General features: G+C 43.0%; 1 protein-coding gene across 1 annotated transcript in view; it reads left to right on the forward strand.

The window, feature by feature from the left end:
- The window catches only part of ankrd13b (ankyrin repeat domain 13B), a gene marked incomplete at both ends in the record, with an annotated part of 33,804 nt that overhangs the window by 14,648 nt on the left and 1,178 nt on the right, over positions 1-17,978 (forward strand). The window contains 13 exons of the mRNA XM_083914502.1: positions 709-844; positions 3,291-3,415; positions 4,343-4,388; positions 4,726-4,869; positions 5,123-5,363; positions 9,170-9,236; positions 10,563-10,644; positions 11,444-11,508; positions 12,432-12,568; positions 13,269-13,426; positions 13,704-13,892; positions 14,511-14,674; positions 16,961-17,037. Coding sequence (XP_083770628.1) covers positions 709-844; positions 3,291-3,415; positions 4,343-4,388; positions 4,726-4,869; positions 5,123-5,363; positions 9,170-9,236; positions 10,563-10,644; positions 11,444-11,508; positions 12,432-12,568; positions 13,269-13,426; positions 13,704-13,892; positions 14,511-14,674; positions 16,961-17,037 — 1,631 coding nt within the window. The remainder of the gene's footprint in view (positions 1-708; positions 845-3,290; positions 3,416-4,342; positions 4,389-4,725; positions 4,870-5,122; positions 5,364-9,169; positions 9,237-10,562; positions 10,645-11,443; positions 11,509-12,431; positions 12,569-13,268; positions 13,427-13,703; positions 13,893-14,510; positions 14,675-16,960; positions 17,038-17,978) is intronic.

Consider the following 17,978-nt stretch of genomic DNA (forward strand, 5'->3'; position numbering starts at 1 on the left):
TTTTCAGTTGAGTATACCAGAGCACTGGTGAGATTGATATGACCGATTACCATGAATGTAACACGGCTGACAAATGAGGTCTTGTTGACATGCTTCTAAATACGAGCTGAGAGCCGAAGTGAAGCCTGAAGCATTAATTATTCTTTTTGTTCATCAGTGTTGCTGTCAGTTATTACACTCAGAAGAAGAAAAAACATGTATTTTTGCTCACTAAATGGCTTTTAGTTATATACTTTGCTGATGGCATGGCCGATCGAGAACTGTGTTCCGTATCTACTTTGTTTTCCCCACCAGGGATTCAAACTGACAACCTTCTCTGAATCCTGTGAAGAATATCAAACAGAAGGCTGTTGTAATCGCTCTGAGCTTGGAGCAGATAGTCCTATATGTGTTTAGCTAAGCCCAGTCCATCCAGCCTAGAAAATATGGGCGATACAGGAGTGTCGCACCAAGCTGTGTTGGAGCGGTGACGGATCAATTAGCACCTGCCACTGCCTCTCTTTCCATCTCTCTGTGGTCATCTTCAAGCTCCTGGATTGTGTTTTTCTTTCTCCCTCCTCTGTCTGAGATAGAAGAGAACTACAGTGATAGACAATTAACCCCAATTTCTTCTCCTCCTGTTTCATTTCTCTCTGTCTGCTCTTGCTCACTCCCCTCTCTCCCTTTTCTTCTCTTCTCTTTTCTTTTTTCTCCACCGCTCGCTTCCAGACTAATTTAGAGACTCTGGACCCCCGTGGTCGGACTCCTCTCCACCTGGCTGTCACGCTGGGACACCTGGACTGTGCCAGAATCCTGCTGCAGCATGGAGCTGACGTTAGCAAGGAGAACCGCAATGGATGGACCGGTGAGCGTGTGTGTGTGTGTGTGTGTGTGTGTGTGTGTGTGTGTGTGTGTGTGTGTGTGTGTGTGTGTGTGTGTGTGTGTGTGTCTGTGTGTGTGTGTGGTTCTAAAAGCATGTGCATTGTTTGCAGTGGTGTAAGGTAGTTATGACAGGCTGTTATGAAGGACCTAAACTAGCTACTGTATATTGTATCGTCTCATCACATTATCAAATAGAGACTTGATTGGACAACCAACATATTATCCAGCAATCATCATTGCATAAAATTATTTATTTCTTGAATATATATTTTTTAAAGTTTATTTATATTTTTCATAGTTAAGAAGTAGCATATAATTTTGTTATAGATACTGCTATTACAGACTATTTTACAAAAAATAAAACCGTGACAGAGATGGGTTTGCCTTTGTTAAGGGCATATATAGCAAATAGCACTTGCCCCACCCCATGGGCCCCAGTACAGCCACTGTTGGCTCTGTTTATATTTATGCCCTTGATTATCAGTTGGTGTGTTGGAGGGTTGGAGTGTGTTCCAAGATAAGGCAGTACAGGCATCATTGTATACAACAATATATCATTGTCATTTTAATTGTTACTATCAATATATTCAAATATATAATCATAAATAGTTTCTCGAGAAATAAAGGAATAAATAAGAAGCAAGTAAGTACAGTTGAACCAGAGCCATGCAGAGACATCTGAAGGGGCAGTCGCTCTAAGTTAAATAGGGGCATAAGGGACTCGACAGTGAGATCTGCATTCTGTGGGACTCCCAAGGTGAGGAAGAGAGAGAGTCAAAGCTTGCTGACTATGCTAACAAGTGGCTCACAGTGACTGACCTGACGCAATGCTCAGCAGACTGGTTACAGAGCCGACTACAGCCAAGGCTGAGGGAGATGCTTCCAGGAGACAAGGCTGCTGCACACAAAGAGCTGCAACCAAAGAAAATAAGGCAACAGATTCAGAAAGGAAGTGTGGGAAAATAAATTGAAGAGCGAATATTAATGGGGGGAGTGACGGATATGGTCATGGCAGGAGTAAGAGTAAGACAAAAAATCTATATAGGTGAGCGCAATATTTCAACAACTGTGCTGCTTGAAGTCAGGATACTGTCCTGATACAGATCCCAGACTCTGTCCATAATTGTTTATATTGAGTTCTATAATTACATAACGTAAAGTCGTCAAAATGGTCGCCCATGACAAAAAGTAAGAAAGACATCCATGACAAAAACTTACAGGTGATAAAACATAAACATTAATGCAACAGCAGGCTAGTATTAATCCAGAAATATCAATTCTCCAAACACTTGATGAATATTATAAATAAAACTTTTAAGACAGGTCAGAACTGCTGTCATCTTGTGTATCAGAGAATGAAACTGTGGAGCTATAACTATCACATGATGATCAAAAAAGGGCGCTTTGGCCTGGAGGGAAAGGCCCACCTCTGCATGTGCTTGCATGGTACCATGTATTGATGTGAAAATGCTACTTGTACCACCTCTGATATAAACAAGTTCTTCAAATGGCATCTGATCATGAATACCCTCCATGAGCGTCCGTCTACTCCTTTACCTATAAGAACATTTGGGCATGTGTGCTTATCTGGAGAGCCATGTCAAGCATGACCTGTCCTCTGCAGGAACCCAGTTGAAGAACCCAATCAAAAATGGTTAGCAAAATGTTATTGATGTGGCTACAGCCCCCTTGGTCACAATGAGAGGACTACAATAATCTATAATGTATGATATATCATACACTGTATTTGCAAAATGGTACCCAACATTTCCCACTGGCTCTATTTTCCAGGGGCTTCTGCCAGACACCTCGTATTTGCTGGCACTGTGCAAATGTAGTGTGGCAATCTGGCAATGGGTGACTAATGGAGCATGAAATCAATTCATTTTTTTAACCTTGAAATGATATTGTCTTATTTAACTGCCCTTTATTGTGACTCCAGTCTCCCAGTCTCATCATTAGGTTGTTTTTTTTTAACCAGTGTAGCGCTGCATGTAACATAAGGTTGTTTTTTTCTTTATGGTGATGAATTAAGCACCGAAAAGTGAACTAACTCTAACTCTGTTAAGTAATCCTCTTTTTTTTTTCTCCTAATCTAATTACTGTGTCGTGTCAGTATTGGTGAAATAGCATATGGCTACATTGGATTCAACTGTTTGTTAGCCCTTTACTCAGAGATTTGCTGTTAAAGAAAGAGAAATTAAATTGTTATATAATTGTTCAAGTGTAGAACAGCCTGTAAGATTAACTGCAATGTGGCGGTCTGCTGAATGAGGGGCGAGCTGCAGTAATTGGTCGCACCAGCTTTTCCTTTGGCCTACTTCAGTTTTGGCAATTCTGCCCCCTTAAATTGCTCACGCACATAAATTTTGGATGAGGTCTGAGTGACTGGCTCCGTTTTACTCTCTGTCTCGCTCACTGTTTTCCAGTTCTTCAGGAGGCGGTGAGTACAAGAGATCCGGAGTTGGTGCGTCTCGTGCTTCGTTACCGTGACTACCAGAGGACTGCCAAGAGGCTGGCAGGCATCCCCGTCTTGCTGGAGCGTCTGCGCCAAGTGGGATTTCACACAAACACACACATGCACGCACATACGTGGATGCACACATGGAAAAAGATACTCCCATGACGACACATAGACACAAACAAGCGTGCATGAAGAAGCACAGACGTTAAAAAAAATGACATACATGACACAAAACACAAAGATACACAAACTACAAAGGCACATCAAGGGGGGTTGTGAGCAGACATGCATTCATCTGAAATGTAAATTAATCTGTTTAGCATTTACATCTTTGTTTGAAGGTATTAATAACTTTGTTTACGGCCCAACAAGGGAAATACACTCAAATGCTATGTCTTCATGTTGCAAAAACCCTCTGTCCCTGGGTAATTTGACTCATTGGTTTCCCCTAAACGGGTACGGAGCGCCACAATTAAAGGAAGAGTAGGAGCAGGGATGAACAAGCTGAGACTGGAGCGCTTGAAGGTTGATGGTTATAATCCTGACAGGGAAGTGTTGAGGTGCAGCGGATCTTGTTGAAGCCGCTGCAGAAGTAGAGCCGCAGGAGAACAGTGGCAGAGATGCAGGGAACTGCCTTCACACAGTCTGTCTCCCTGTGTGTCTGCTCCAGCTGGCTCCCCCGATACACTCACACACACTTACACACTCATACGGTAGACACAACTCCCTCACAATTTAACAATGAGTATTTGCACTCAAGCACACATGCACTTGCAAAACATCCTTTATCTGTTGCTGCACTCTTTCACAACATTCTGCCCTCCATCCCTTCTATTATTAACCCCCACATACACAGCCACTTCTCTGTGCCAGTCCCCCCATCTTTGGAACAGACAATGAAACTGTATCCGTGCAATATATTTTCCTCCAATTTGCTCTCTCTATCTTCCTCTTTATCTATGCCGGATGCTTTCTTATTTGTCTTCCTCTTCCCTGCCTCTTCCCTTTTCTGTCCAGGCCCAGGACTTCTATGTTGAGATGAAATGGGAGTTTACCAGCTGGGGTGAGTCCAGTTTTTTATTCCACTCGATAAAGCAGTCCAGTACCAGCCAGTCATAACTGATCATGTTATTATCTCCCTCTGGGGCTGAAGAGGGTTGTTTCTTCCTGCTGTACTGGACGCTGATGCTCACACACTTTCTTCACAGCAGTATGCATGTGTGGTTTTGGTTTGAGAGCTAAACAGCTACAGCTTTTATTTTTTATCCTAAGAGCTTTGCAAAACCCATTGCGCCATGATGAATCAAGTCACCGGAAAAGAGATCTTCTGCATTCAACTCTGTACATATCCATTAGAAATGGCACCGTTTGATTTAAAGTGCGTCTGTGTTTGCCCATAGTGCCCCTGGTGTCTCGCATCTGCCCCAGCGACACCTACAGAGTCTGGAAGAGTGGTCAGTGTCTCCGCGTTGACACCACCCTGATGGGCTTCGAACAGATGACTTGGCAGAGAGGAAACCGGAGCTTCATTTTCAGAGGACAAGGTCAGAGGTCAAACTCTGTGGGAGTGTTGCATTTAGTATGATTGGGATGCTCTGGATCAGCATATAGGACAGGGTACTGATATCATCTCTCTTGACTTTCCTCACACGTCCATTCGTATGTTGGTGTGTTGCAGCCTCATTAATTTGTATTGTAGTACTTTTCCACTACCAATTTCTTCCCTGTCTCTCTCCTGACTTTAACTAACTTTGCCCTCATTTTTCTCTAACTGTCTGTCACTCTCTTGCCTCTCAGACTCCAGCGCTGAGGTGATGGAGGTCGACCACGACAGGCAGCTGGTGTTCTGCGAGACTTTGTGTGTCTCATCTCTCTCAGCTCTCTCACCTGGCCGGGGAAACGGCGCTGCCTGCAGCAGCAACTCTGCGGGTTTGGGCCTTCTGGGGGCGGTGCACCCCAGTGATGAGCAGGTAGCAGCCAGGCTGTCTGCCCCCGTGGTGACCACTCAGCTGGACACCCGCAACATCGCGTTTGAGAGGTCAGATGCAATACTGAGTAGTGTCTAACTAACTGAATGTTAAGTTAGAGTCTGCTAGTGTAGAAATCTTTTACTAGTGACTCTGACCCAAACACTTTTGAAATTAAAGTAAAAATCCCAGCTATATAATCTAATGCATAGCTGTTCCTGAAAACTAAACCATTGTAGATGGTGTCACATGTCAATTTCCAACACAGCAAATCCAGCAGAAAATCTAAAACATTAAGAATAAACAGCAATATTTCATATTATATCTATCAGAATCCAAGAGCAAGGGCTTCATTCTAGTCTCACCATTTTGCAGCCACGTTTAACAATCATGCAGGAAGAAAAGTACCACAGAAATAGCACCGTAATCATTTTCTCCACCAACAGTAGCCACAGCACAACACAATGTAATTCAGCCATTTTCTGAGTGCTGGATTGTTTTTTTCTTCGGTGGAGAAAATCATCTTTTTGTTGTTGAATTTCTGTCACTCAGTCACCGTTGCTTGCTCCTACGCTACTAGTGGAACAAGTTCAGACACATTCGCTGGTGGCTGTCAAAATGCATTTCACAAAATGTAGGAAAACACTAACAGCAGTGCAGCAGAGCAGCAGCACAGAGGGAGGTGGAGACAACAAAAGAGTCAACACCACATATTACTGATATATATCCACCGCAGAGACAAGGGCACATTTTCCTGCAATGAAAGTGCATTCAACTTTGCTGAGACCATTTGCTGCTTTAGGACTCATCCTGCTGTTATACTATAAGCACTAATTTAGTATTCATTATTTTGATTCTGTTATTTTTATTCCGTTCGGTGTGCATAACACATGGCTAGAGACGACTGATAAAAATACTCCTTATATGCTCATTTACAGTGATGCAGACTAGCACAGTGCCTGAAAAACTCATTATTTTGTAGGTCTTGAGAACACATTATCCACTGTTCCGCAAAGGTTACATCGGCTACCTTCAAGTCATTGTATTTAATCTAACTAGAAATACTCCATTCTTGATATTCTGCATCTTGTGTGAACTCAAATGGCTAAAAAAAATGTAAAAATGTGTTTGGAGTAAGCATGATGTGGAAGCTTCAGGCTGTGTGAATCAGACTAAGCCCACTTGGAAAAAAGAGCTCAACACTGTACTGCAAGTAAAATGCACCAGTGCGCATAGAGATGAAAGGGCAGATAGCAGAACGAAAAGTCGTGGGAGAGGCAGACAAAACGTACTGTAAGCTGACTGAGAGAAGGGTGGAGAAGAGGGCTAGATGAAAACTGGATGAACAGGTGGCTTGTGTGCAGTCAATTTAGAGCTTTTTACAGTTTAGTATCACATAAAGTGACTTCAACGCAGAGATAAAAAAGAAGCAGTAGGAAGGAGGTAGAGGAGTACCGATCAGGGGCATATGGGACAAAAGTCATGCTATTCTGGTCAGGTGGTGACATGAGACTGGTGTGACAGAGGGACAAAATAGTTTTGAAAAGAAAGGGATAGAGGGGAGAGAAGTGTGAAGGAGAATTAAGGAAGAGAGGAAAGGGGAGGAAGGAGAAAAAAGGCATTCTACAGAGAGAAATGAAGGGAGAAGAAGAATGGGACACAAGACTATAAAGGACAAAAGGATGATACAGGCGTCGTTACAGGAGGAGACAATGGTTTTGGAGGCAGGAGAAGAGAGGGGAGAAAAAACGACTGCGGAGAGACGCAGTGATATATAGGTGGATCGTGAAAAGAGAGGCAGCGACAGGAAGTGAACGTTAACAGATAAAAAGTAAGACGCTGGAGAGGGGAACGACAGAGAGAAGTGATAAAGGGAGGTGGTGTTTGGGGGGAGTAATCACCTCCCTGTCAGACTTGTACCTCAGTGTCACCTCTGTGCATTTTCCCTGGTCAGCACTCCTGTCTACATGCCAATAATGTATTTATGATGCTTTAGAGCAAACCACTTTGTCAAGCACCACAGACAGGACATCCACCTCTGGAGTTAATACGTTTTTACCCAGCCATGCACAGGAACTACAGCACTGCAGTTTTGCTGTTTTAGGGCAGGGTCAAGGAGTACAACGTTTATGAGTAATAGAGCTATATACCATTCAAATTCAGACTTTCAGACATAACTTTGTTTGACATTGGATTAGTTGGAGAATAAGACTGAGCTCCATGCCGGTGGCTCTATGAGGCTATACTTGAGCACTCCGGTGCATTTAGCTAAATGCTAATGTCAGCATTCATTCTTATGTTTAGCAGGTCATTTTCACCAGGATCTCCATCTAGCTTTAGCATGTTTGCATTTTCTAATTAGCACAAAACACATGTACAGCTGAGGCTGATGGGAATGCAATTCGTTTTGCAGGTATTTGGTAGTGCCAGCTATTGTTAAAGTTGTAGTCCGTAAGAATAGAGATACGTTGTTTCTAGCGACCTCTCGGGCGGTAAGATGTAATTGCAGGCGCGCCTCTGGGACCTCATCTCCCAGAGTTCCTTTCAAAACCGAACAGTGTCGACTGTGTGACGTCATTAGATTGGCAGCTCTCACCTGCGTGATGCAGCGTGACGCCTTCACATGCTCCACACTGATAGGAGGTCTGAAGAGAGAAGGGGACTGACGTAAAAAGTGTCACTAAATGTGCGTCTCATTTGATTTAAGTGCGTAAAAGTCGCCACAGGCAAAGCAACAAATACAAGCCCTTTCATATCAGGGTCATATACTCAAGCACAATTTTTTAGCTCACTCTTTGATAGGTAGTAACTTAACAGACAGTTAACTAGATGACAATGTTACACACTTCAACTTTAAGGTGGGGGGATTGGGATACATGGTGCTGTCAAGATGGAATGTACAATGTAGCAAGAGTATCATGAAAGTCTTTAGCATCGCCCAGGGGGACCAGATGCTCGTCCAATAAAGCTCCTCTGACCACAGGACGGAAGTGATGGACAAAATTGGATCATGATTATATTGCTCGATGAAATGTCGGAGCATTACCAAAGTTTGGCCACAGCAGTCTCTGACTGACTTTGCCATCAAGCCACACCACTAGCATGGCTAAAAATCCCCCAAAGCCTTTCTCCCGAGACTCTAACACAAGTGAAATATATTTTGAAATACCTGATTTCAATTCAAAGATACCATGATAAATATAAGGGTTAATATGCATCCATAAATACTCATTTTCTGTGGTGTGGCCCTGAAGGATTTCAGTGATGAGAATAGATCATGAAGATGGGATATGCCTCACTAACTCCTGGGCAGACTTCCTAATTGCACAGTGAACTGCTGATCTCAACAGACAACAAACAAGGACAATGGCTGCGATGTCGATGACTGTTTATTATAGAGAAAAAAAACAGGGCCTTTGAAAAATCTAGTGTGTATTTATGATGTCATCTCAGGTACACATCACCTCGTGATCACTGATCTCAACCTTTGTTTGACACAAACAGTTTTCCAACATGGAGAGTATGTTATTGTATATATTTTTATGACATAGTTTGTATGTGATGTACTGTTGCAAACATCGCCGATGGTACAGCATTTTATCATTTTTAATTGTTCTTATTATATTGCCTTTTATGTTTTCCAGGGACCACAGATGTAAGTTTTTAATTGTTTGTATTATATTGCCTTTTATGTTTTCCAGATGTAAATTAGCTGTATTGCTAACTCTGGCCTCAATGGTTATGTTGTGCACGGCCCCTGTTAAATAAACTCAATTAATCAACTAAAAAGCTAATAATAAACTTCATATCTGCAGATTACCTGTGTTGCCTGGAAGTCGAGACCCCAGAGAACTGATGTGTTGAGTCTCTGTTGCAGGAACAAGACGGGTATATTGGGCTGGAGGAGCGAGAAGACGGAGTCGGTGAATGGATATGAAGCCAAGGTAGAGCACAGTCTGTCCACACACTATTGCTCACACTGTCCAGAGAAACCACTGCTGTCAGCGCTCAATCTGATATTTCCTGAAAGTCCACTTCACTTGAACAGTTTAATTTCCAGAAAGAATCACCTAGACCTAACATTCTACATCTTTAAATAAGGACAGATGGGATTCTGAAATGTGATTTATCAGCATGTGAAAGAGCAGATGGCCTTTCAAATTAAGCAAAAAAGTATGTATTGCGCAGACACATGCTTTACCTTACATTTGTTTTCTTGACCCCCTGAAGAGAGTCAGATACCCAGGACCATCTGTCACGGGTTTAAAAGCAGTTCAGTCAGGCTCTAGTAAAATAGTGCAGCTAAAAAAGCATTCATTTACTGCACCATTGACTTCGAGTTACAAACGTTAACAGACAACTCCTGTAGAGCTGCTTTTTTAGCTCTTCCTTCCACTTGTCCGTTGTCCAGTGTAAACTCAGAATCAGCAGCCTGCTTAATTTTTAATCAGTATTTCCTTTCCCTGGTCACTGGTGAGGATTTCCAGTGTTCTGCTATGAACTGTAGTTTGTAGAAGTTGGCCATGACCCAGATTAGGAGTAAAATATGTGGTTTGTACGTTTTTGACAAAAAATACAAGATATACGTTGTTTTCCCTTGACCATGTATGCTGTACAAATTAAGGCACTCTAACATTTCCATGCGCTGAAAAATAAATCAGGACTAGCTGAAGTAAGTATTGCGCCAATTTATGATTTTTGTTTAACCTTCACTTCTATGTCATGATCAATCTTTAACCCTAATGTCCCATCTGGAGTCTTGTAGTCAAGTAGAGGATTGGGGCCTCCTCATCTTTTTTTATACACTATACAGAAAACGAGTTCTCAGTGTTAATGTCAGAAGTCTTAGATTCAAGTCAGAATATCTTTTCACATGTGGCCCTAATTCTCTCAAAGTCCTTTTAAAAATATATTAAGCTGATGACATGTTTCAGATGCACTACAGAAAACATGTTGCTGCTCGGGGTCTCAGAGACCCTGGCTGTAAAACATTGTTCAATACAATGGATTTTCATCAGATCGGCATCAACAGTACCCCTCCCACATTGTATTGCTGTCAGTGGAGTTTTATAATAATTCCCTCAGACTTCCCCGGGGGCTAATTGACCAAAGTTACATCCATATGTAGGATTACATACTGTACATTTCCCAGACTGGGAAGGACTTTTTGCAAATGTACTATTATACATACACTGGTGGGGTTCCAAACAACAAGGAAGTTAAGGCAATGTCAACAAAACACATGAGTTAAGTGTCTCCTCCGCTTTCAGGTGTACGCAGCATCAAATGTGGAGCTGATCACCAGAACCAGAACCGACCATCTGTCCGACCAGAACAAGAACAAGACAAAAGGTAGACCCTTTATTTTTGTCGACCACACTTCAGTTAGACAACGTCACCTCAAGGACCATCAAGGTGTTCATTGTGTGCAGGTGCATCACAGCTGTAGCAGCTGAACGTCTCCATTATCCCCTCAGTGCCATGTCCCACTAAACGAGTCACCGATGAGTAATCCCTCCCACCTGAGCTCGATGAGATCACCCTCAGGCTCTGGCTAACAGCCTGTGACGTCTGCTTTGTGGCTCCAGCTCGTTTTCTGGTTCACATCATGAATCAAACGGGATTAGCAGGCTTCCTTCCCCGGACTGTCGCTGTCAGCAACGATTTACCATCACATGCTCCTCTGAGGGCTCCTCTCTCCCAGGTCACAATCCCCACCTGCACTCTGCTATTATGGAGGGAAGAGTTCTTGGAAGCACTACACTGACTCCTGAATGAGTGATTTACTCCGTTTGCTCTTTCCCTGCACTATCATCATTCTGCCAACACTCTCTGAGTGTTATATGTCCTAAGAAAGGTACTGTATCTTGAGTCAAGCAGCAGCTGTGGATAGATCAGCAGGCCTAAGGTCAAAATGTGAACACTTGTTCTCATAAAGCTCACCACAAAACAAAATGCAGTAAGTTATCTTCAGCAAAAGACTATCGAGCAAAATAACGCCACGGTGCAGATTAATGATCCCGTGCTGCGTCATCTCTTGATAAATAAGCACCAATTGAAGCATCCTTTGAAGCATCCTTTGGACAGCTTGAGTTTGTATATTGTGTAATTTTCTCCGTCTGACTTGTGACTGCTGTGTGTGTCTGAGCAGGTGGGAAGACTCCACTGCAGAACTTCCTCGGGATTGCTGAGCAACACATGGGGCCTAACAACGGGGTAAGTGGACGGATAGTTTAGATGTTCCAACATTAAATTCAAAAGCGTGTTGATTTTCCAGTGTTGTCTTCAAATGAAGGATGACATGTTATGTGTTCAATGGGTCGAGAACATGTCATAAAACCTTCTCTTAACCCAATCCAATAAATTAAAAAACTCTTTTCATCTGAAAGCAGTGATTTTCCCAATCATCATCTACCATATGAGGATCAAAGCAGAGCAACACAAGAAGTCAGGCTCCGACCTGCTCCCAAATATTGATTATGCTTTTTAAATTTGTTTATGCTAGAGAGCCTCTGTGACTCATATGTCCATCCTTCTCCTCTTGCTGTATTCTGTCTTTTCACTTGTTCCCCACACACTGTCACGTTTGCTTTGAGACAAGCCTTTTCTTTAGGTTTTGACATATTCTCTGCTGATATTTGTGAAACTGTAAAGCTGCAATGTTTAAATGTTCTCCAACCCTAAACTCACTGATGAATTTAATGCAACTGACAGGAACATGCAGCAACTTTTTCTCCTCTGTTTAAACAAGTCTTTAGCAGCCTTTAGTCTTTAGCATGCCTTTGACAGGTTTACTGAAGTCATACTTAAATGTCGACAGTGAGCTACTAATTAGAGCAGTGAACCAACGTACGTCTACTGTACAGTAATGATGCAAAATACTGGATTAAGAAAACTGCTTCATCATTTCTTGAATTTTGGCTTTTAAGCAAAGTTTTCTCACTGAACTGTTTAAAATGTCAGTTGGTAAATGGAAAGCCTTGAAATCCCAGTGGGAGGTGAGTGTTTTGTGAGAATAGCCATGGAAGTGAGTTTGAAACGTCTTTTCAACGTAAGCTTTGACTCACTGGTATTGATTGACAATCCTTTTGATGAGCAATTTTTCTTAAGGAAAGCTTTACATTATTTACTTTCTACAGGCCCTGGTGACACAGATGTCCTGTCCTGCGCTCACCAACCCAGCAGCGCTGACGGCTGAGGAATACTTCAACCCCGGCTCGTCACTGACTCAGAGGGACATCGGCCACCCGTGCCAGCTCACCACCAAGACCCAGAGGTGACACAGACAGACAGGAAAACAGACAGGCAGCCATGCATACAGTGGAGTCGCCCTCCAAACTCACCCCGTCAAGTGCCAGAGCTGACAAACTGATGGACGAAAAGTAGACAGGCCCACACACACACACTGGCAGCAGGGTAAAATCAGCCATCCGTGGCAGCTGACTGCCGAGATCCTGAGGGGAGAGATGGATTAATAATAGTGGGAACTATACACACACATATTCGCACAGCTCATGACAAATCATCTTTACTTGATTTCATTATCCTGCCTCTCTCATCCACCTGCCAACCTGCTGTCCAGTCATCTGCTCTAACAGGCTACCGGCCTGTCTGCCATTCTCAGTTGTCAGTCTCATTGTTTCTTTGGCTCTTAATAAAAAGTGAGGGGATATCATGAGAATAAAGTGTTTAGGTTTCAGAGCTGCCTCTCAATGCTGTGGTCATTATCTGACCACTTAAAATATGAGCATTGATTGGCCTCAATTTGAACAGGACTCAGCAGCTTGTGGACGGCCGCTCTTAGCTGATGTAATCACTGTCTTTGTGTACCTCTGGCCAAAGAGCCAATCTCTGGAATGAGGACGTAAATTGCTTCAATTATACTGAAGTCGGGATTGTTTTTCGGTCATTTTCATCAACAAATGTCCTTTGTGTGTGTGTGTGTGTGTGTGTGTGTGTGTGTGTTATGTTTCCAGGTTTAAAGCCAAGTTGTGGTTGTGCGAGTCCCATCCTCTGTCCCTTGCTGAACAAGTGGTGCCTATCATCGATCTCATGGCGATCTCCAACGCCCTGTTCGCTAAGCTGCGTGACTTCATCACTCTGCGTTTGCCGCCTGGCTTCCCTGTCAAGATTGGTGAGTGCCGGGAGAGTGAGGTGGATGGAAGGATGGAGGGAGGGAGGGAGGGGGGTTAAAATGATGGCTGGTGAAGTAATATGGGATGATGGGAAATTAAAATAGATACAAAGATGGATGGAAAGACATAAAGACAGAGGGATACATATTAGCTTACTAAAAAATAAAAGAATTGATGTAAGGACACGCACGGTTAACTGGATGATGAGAGTGATGCAAAGATGCCAACAGAAAAACTTAGTCTTGATCATAAAAGTGTCATCTTCACTGCCTGCAGAGATCCCTCTCTACCACATCCTGAATGCCAGGATCACCTTCAGCAACCTGAACGGCTGCGAGGAGGGGACGGGCGTCAGACCTGACAGTGAAGTGGCGGTGGAGGGGGACGGACAGAGGGACACTCCCAGGACAGACACCCCATCTCCGGGCAGTGACTCCTCCAGCGTCTCCAGCTCCAGTTCCACCAGTAAAAACACACGCCCATATACTTTATAATGTTTCCTTCTGTATTACAGTGCTGTCTCTTCTGACATATTCTTCTTCTTCGGTCTCCACTCAACTGTATTTTCACAAACAAAGCTGTTAAATCAACCTCCACTACCATTTACTGAAGCACCTGGCCCATACTTCAGTCCACAAACAGACTTTTCTGTGCATGATAGAGTAATGAGCAGTATTTATCACTGGCTGCAAGGTAATGTTGTTTGTGTTGTGTATGCGATTATGGCTTACTTTCATCATCCTGTCACTTGATCAGAATCCCAACAGCCACTTATAAAACTGCTGCTATGCAGAGGGTCGATGTAATTTATCATGTGACTAGTCAGAAGGAACCTCTCTGGAAACCCTTGATGTTATCTTGCAGCAACGCTCTAACTTAGAGTTATAGTCCTGTGAAAATACATGCAGTTGAGTAATATAAATATTTTTGCAACGCTAGTATGGAAGGAAAATCACCTAATGCAATTGCCACAATTCTGGCTTTCCCTTCTTTTTACTCAGTAATGCTTTTCCTTTTGCTGCTCTGATCTATTTAACTGTTAGATAACACTACTTCCCTTTGCCTTCTTCCTGTGTGCTGCAGTGTCATGCCGAGCCGGAGACATTCCCCCATGTGTGTTTGAGCCCCCGCCTGGATACTCCATGCTAAGGGGCAGACAGAGAGACAGCATGAGGGATGAGGAGGAGGACCTGCTTCAGTTCGCCATACAGCAGAGTCTGCTGGAGGCTGGCTCCGAATATGACCAGGTGGGCGGACTGTGACACTCCTGAGAGATCCCCCCCTCATTTCCTCACCACCTTACACCCCTGGCCCAATCTTGCATTGCTGCTGGTGTGATCTCATCTCTAGTTAATAGACTATTTTTGTTGACTCGTTTTACAACAAAAACTTCACTAGTCGCTGGTCCATGTGAATAAACAGACAGCATTGTTCTTGTCTTGCAATGTAGAGCTGGTTAGCCCTAGTACAATAAGCATGATAAGAGAAAAATGTGAGATCAGACTGTTGTTTTATGTTTTTCAAACAGTATGTTCCACAACATTACCTGAGAAAAGGCTTTTAGGTGAGATGTTACCAACGTGTTTGTCAATCAACACCGCATGCACACTTCTTTTTACAGCAGCGTGAGGAGGAACCCAAAGCCTGACACACCTGCTAGGCCTAATTACTGTTGCTGAGCTATGATTGGCCAATCATTGTTGAGGTGGGGGGGTCAACTATCTCAACTTTGCTTGTGTGCAATATATTGGCTCTTTCAGTTGCTACAAATTACAGCAGTAAATAAGTCAAGCAAGACCAAGCGAACAGACACACTGAAGTAGTAAAAAGGCGAACATTTTCAAATAAAAACGATCAATACTGAAGCAAAATCAATAAGCAGAATAAATTGCCTGTGAGTTGTAGAGCCCAGACCCATCATATTTCACACTGCCTTGGGATATGTGCTGTTCTGATATCCCAGAGATCCTGGTCCTGATAGTCCTTGGCCTTCTTCCAGAGGTACGGGGAGAGAAGTATAAATAGGCTCTGTGAGACAGGTCAAAGAACATCATCAGTGTTTTCTCAGCTTTGGTACAAAAGGGGAATGAAGAGGAGGCAGAAACAAGGCTGCAGCTGAGGATTTGTGCTCTAGTTTGTACATTCAGCAGCCTGCTGTCCTGAGCTGTTGTACTACTACTTCAAACTGTGATGAAAAGGGTGCCATTTTTAATTACAACTCTAGTTTGGAAGCAGGACTGGTGATAAAAGACCATACTGCTGACACTGCATGTAAAACAAACAGCACTGACAAATCGCCTATCATGTTCTAAAAAAGTTCTAATTTCTCATCGCTCACAGTTGCCTTTCATTTTAAATTGCAGCGTCATGAACATTTATTCAAAATTGAGGCCTGGGAGATTCATTTGTTGTTAGAATTAGGTTGTCAAGTATGTAGAGAGTGTGCACGTCCAACCCCGGTTTGTGCAAAAAGCAGCAAGCAACTAAGGCAAGGCAAGGCAGCTTTATTTGTATAGCACTTTTCATACACAAGGCAGACTCAAAGTGCTTCACAGCACAACATGTCATGAATTCAAATGCATTACAGAAAGACAAAGAGAATAAAAACATAGACAATAATCAAAACAGTGCGGACGTTAAAAGTGCGAAGATTTAGCAGAAAGCTAAGGTGAACATAAAAGTTTTCAGTCTAGTTTTAAAAGTGGTCAGAGTGGGTGAAAGTCTCAAATCTTCAGGAAGTTTATTCCAGCTGTTTGTTGCATAATGACTTACTTTACTCTGCGAACCACGAACAGATTGGTCTCAGAGGATCTTAGTGATCTAGAAGGCTTATGTAGAGGTAGTCTGCATTCAACATGGGTGTTCATCTGATGTGAGTTTTATGCAAGGCTTTTTGTGACTATAGTAATTTCTTGCATTAAAAGTGGTTGCCATGTGGAAGATGGAATCTCATGTCTTGGACTCAGAAAAAAAGAGTCAGAGCTTGCATCACATTATCACAAGACTCTGTCAAAGACATCTCAACTAACCCTCTAGTCTCAATCATTTGAATTGCATAGTGTACTGAAATGAAATTAGGGAGCTGATAGAAGGTAATAACAGGGCCAGATTAACCTTCTAGGGGGCCCCGGGCAAATATAAGCCCCCCCGTCCCCCCACCCCATTATTACTTCTAAAAAATGTACGTTGTGCGTTGTTGTTGTGAAATCATGCAAAACCTCAAACCCTAAATCAGTCATTGTTCAGTACAAATGGTGAATGATGTGCCTTTATAGTGTAGTGTTTTTAACAGGTCCTTAACAATATTAATAGCTGTATCAGAAGGATCGATCTAGTTTACATCCAGTCAGTTCATAATTCATAACAAGCCCGCTGGCTGTCTCTGTGCTGTATGTGAGCGATGCATTAACAGGAAAAACCCTGCAGGGAGGATGCTGTTGTTTCACATGAACACTCCATTCTCTTCTTCTGTCCGTCCACTACCCACTTCCTGTCTTCTCTGACTTCCTGCGCGGCCTCCTCTTTGTGTCTAGGTGACCATCTGGGAGGCGCTGACCAACAGCAAGCCAGGAACGCACCCCCTGCCCTGTGACCCAAGTCGGCTAGAGAGGTCAGACATTTTATCACTTTTCCTTATCCATTTCATTCTCCCTTTTTTTCCATCGTTTTCTCAACACCTCAGTTTTTTTCTTACCTCCCTGTCTGTACTGTAAATCACTGTATACACTCATTCCATATTTTCCTATCCTCCTTCCAAAGTTCAACCCCTCTATTATCAGGAATCAACCCGAAGCATCAGTTGTTAAAGTTGAATGGGACTTTTATCTCCCAAAGAGCTGGAATCCCCTCTAAAAAAACATAAATCTCCATCATTGTCAGGAAAAAGGTGATATTTCCTGCCGTTCCTTCAGCCACATATTGTCTCTGACTTCCTCTCATTCTGTCATGTATTGTTATTCTTCAGTCTTGCACTCTTCCATTGTATACTTTTTCCATCCTGCAGGGCTTTCACTCCATCCCTGACTCACATCCTGTGTTCTTGTCCTCCCCTTCCTTACTGTATTGTCCATCTCCATTATCCATCCTGATATTCTCCTCTCATCCCCTGTGCACTACTTATGTGTGTCTAGAGTGGGGGTGGGGGGACAGGGGAGGGAGAATAGGAGAATTTCCTGCTTTTACAGTTGACAGTTCTGCTGTTGACCTTAGTGTGTTATCTCACGACAGTGTTTTCTCTCTCTGTCCATACACAGACAAACCTGACCCAATCTTGCTACTGCAGAGTTTACTTACACCAATGTTATTATGTCAAGGAGGAAACTGGGGGGGTTGACATTTTGGGATCTGGTATCTAATTCTCAATATATCCATGGTTGAAGCCCAACTGTTGACCAGTGTTGCAAGTTCAACCCATTCACATTCATTGTCAGCTATTTTGAATTTTATACTGACTTCACACAGTCCCAAAAAATAAACTAGTTCAAGTTAAAGCGGCAGTAGGCAAGTCTGGCAGATCGACTCAAATTTTGAATGTTTACAACCCTCACGGCC

The sequence above is a fragment of the Echiichthys vipera genome (genome assembly GCF_963691815.1).
Source record: "Echiichthys vipera genome assembly, chromosome: 5".
Taxonomy (NCBI): domain Eukaryota; kingdom Metazoa; phylum Chordata; class Actinopteri; order Perciformes; family Trachinidae; genus Echiichthys; species Echiichthys vipera.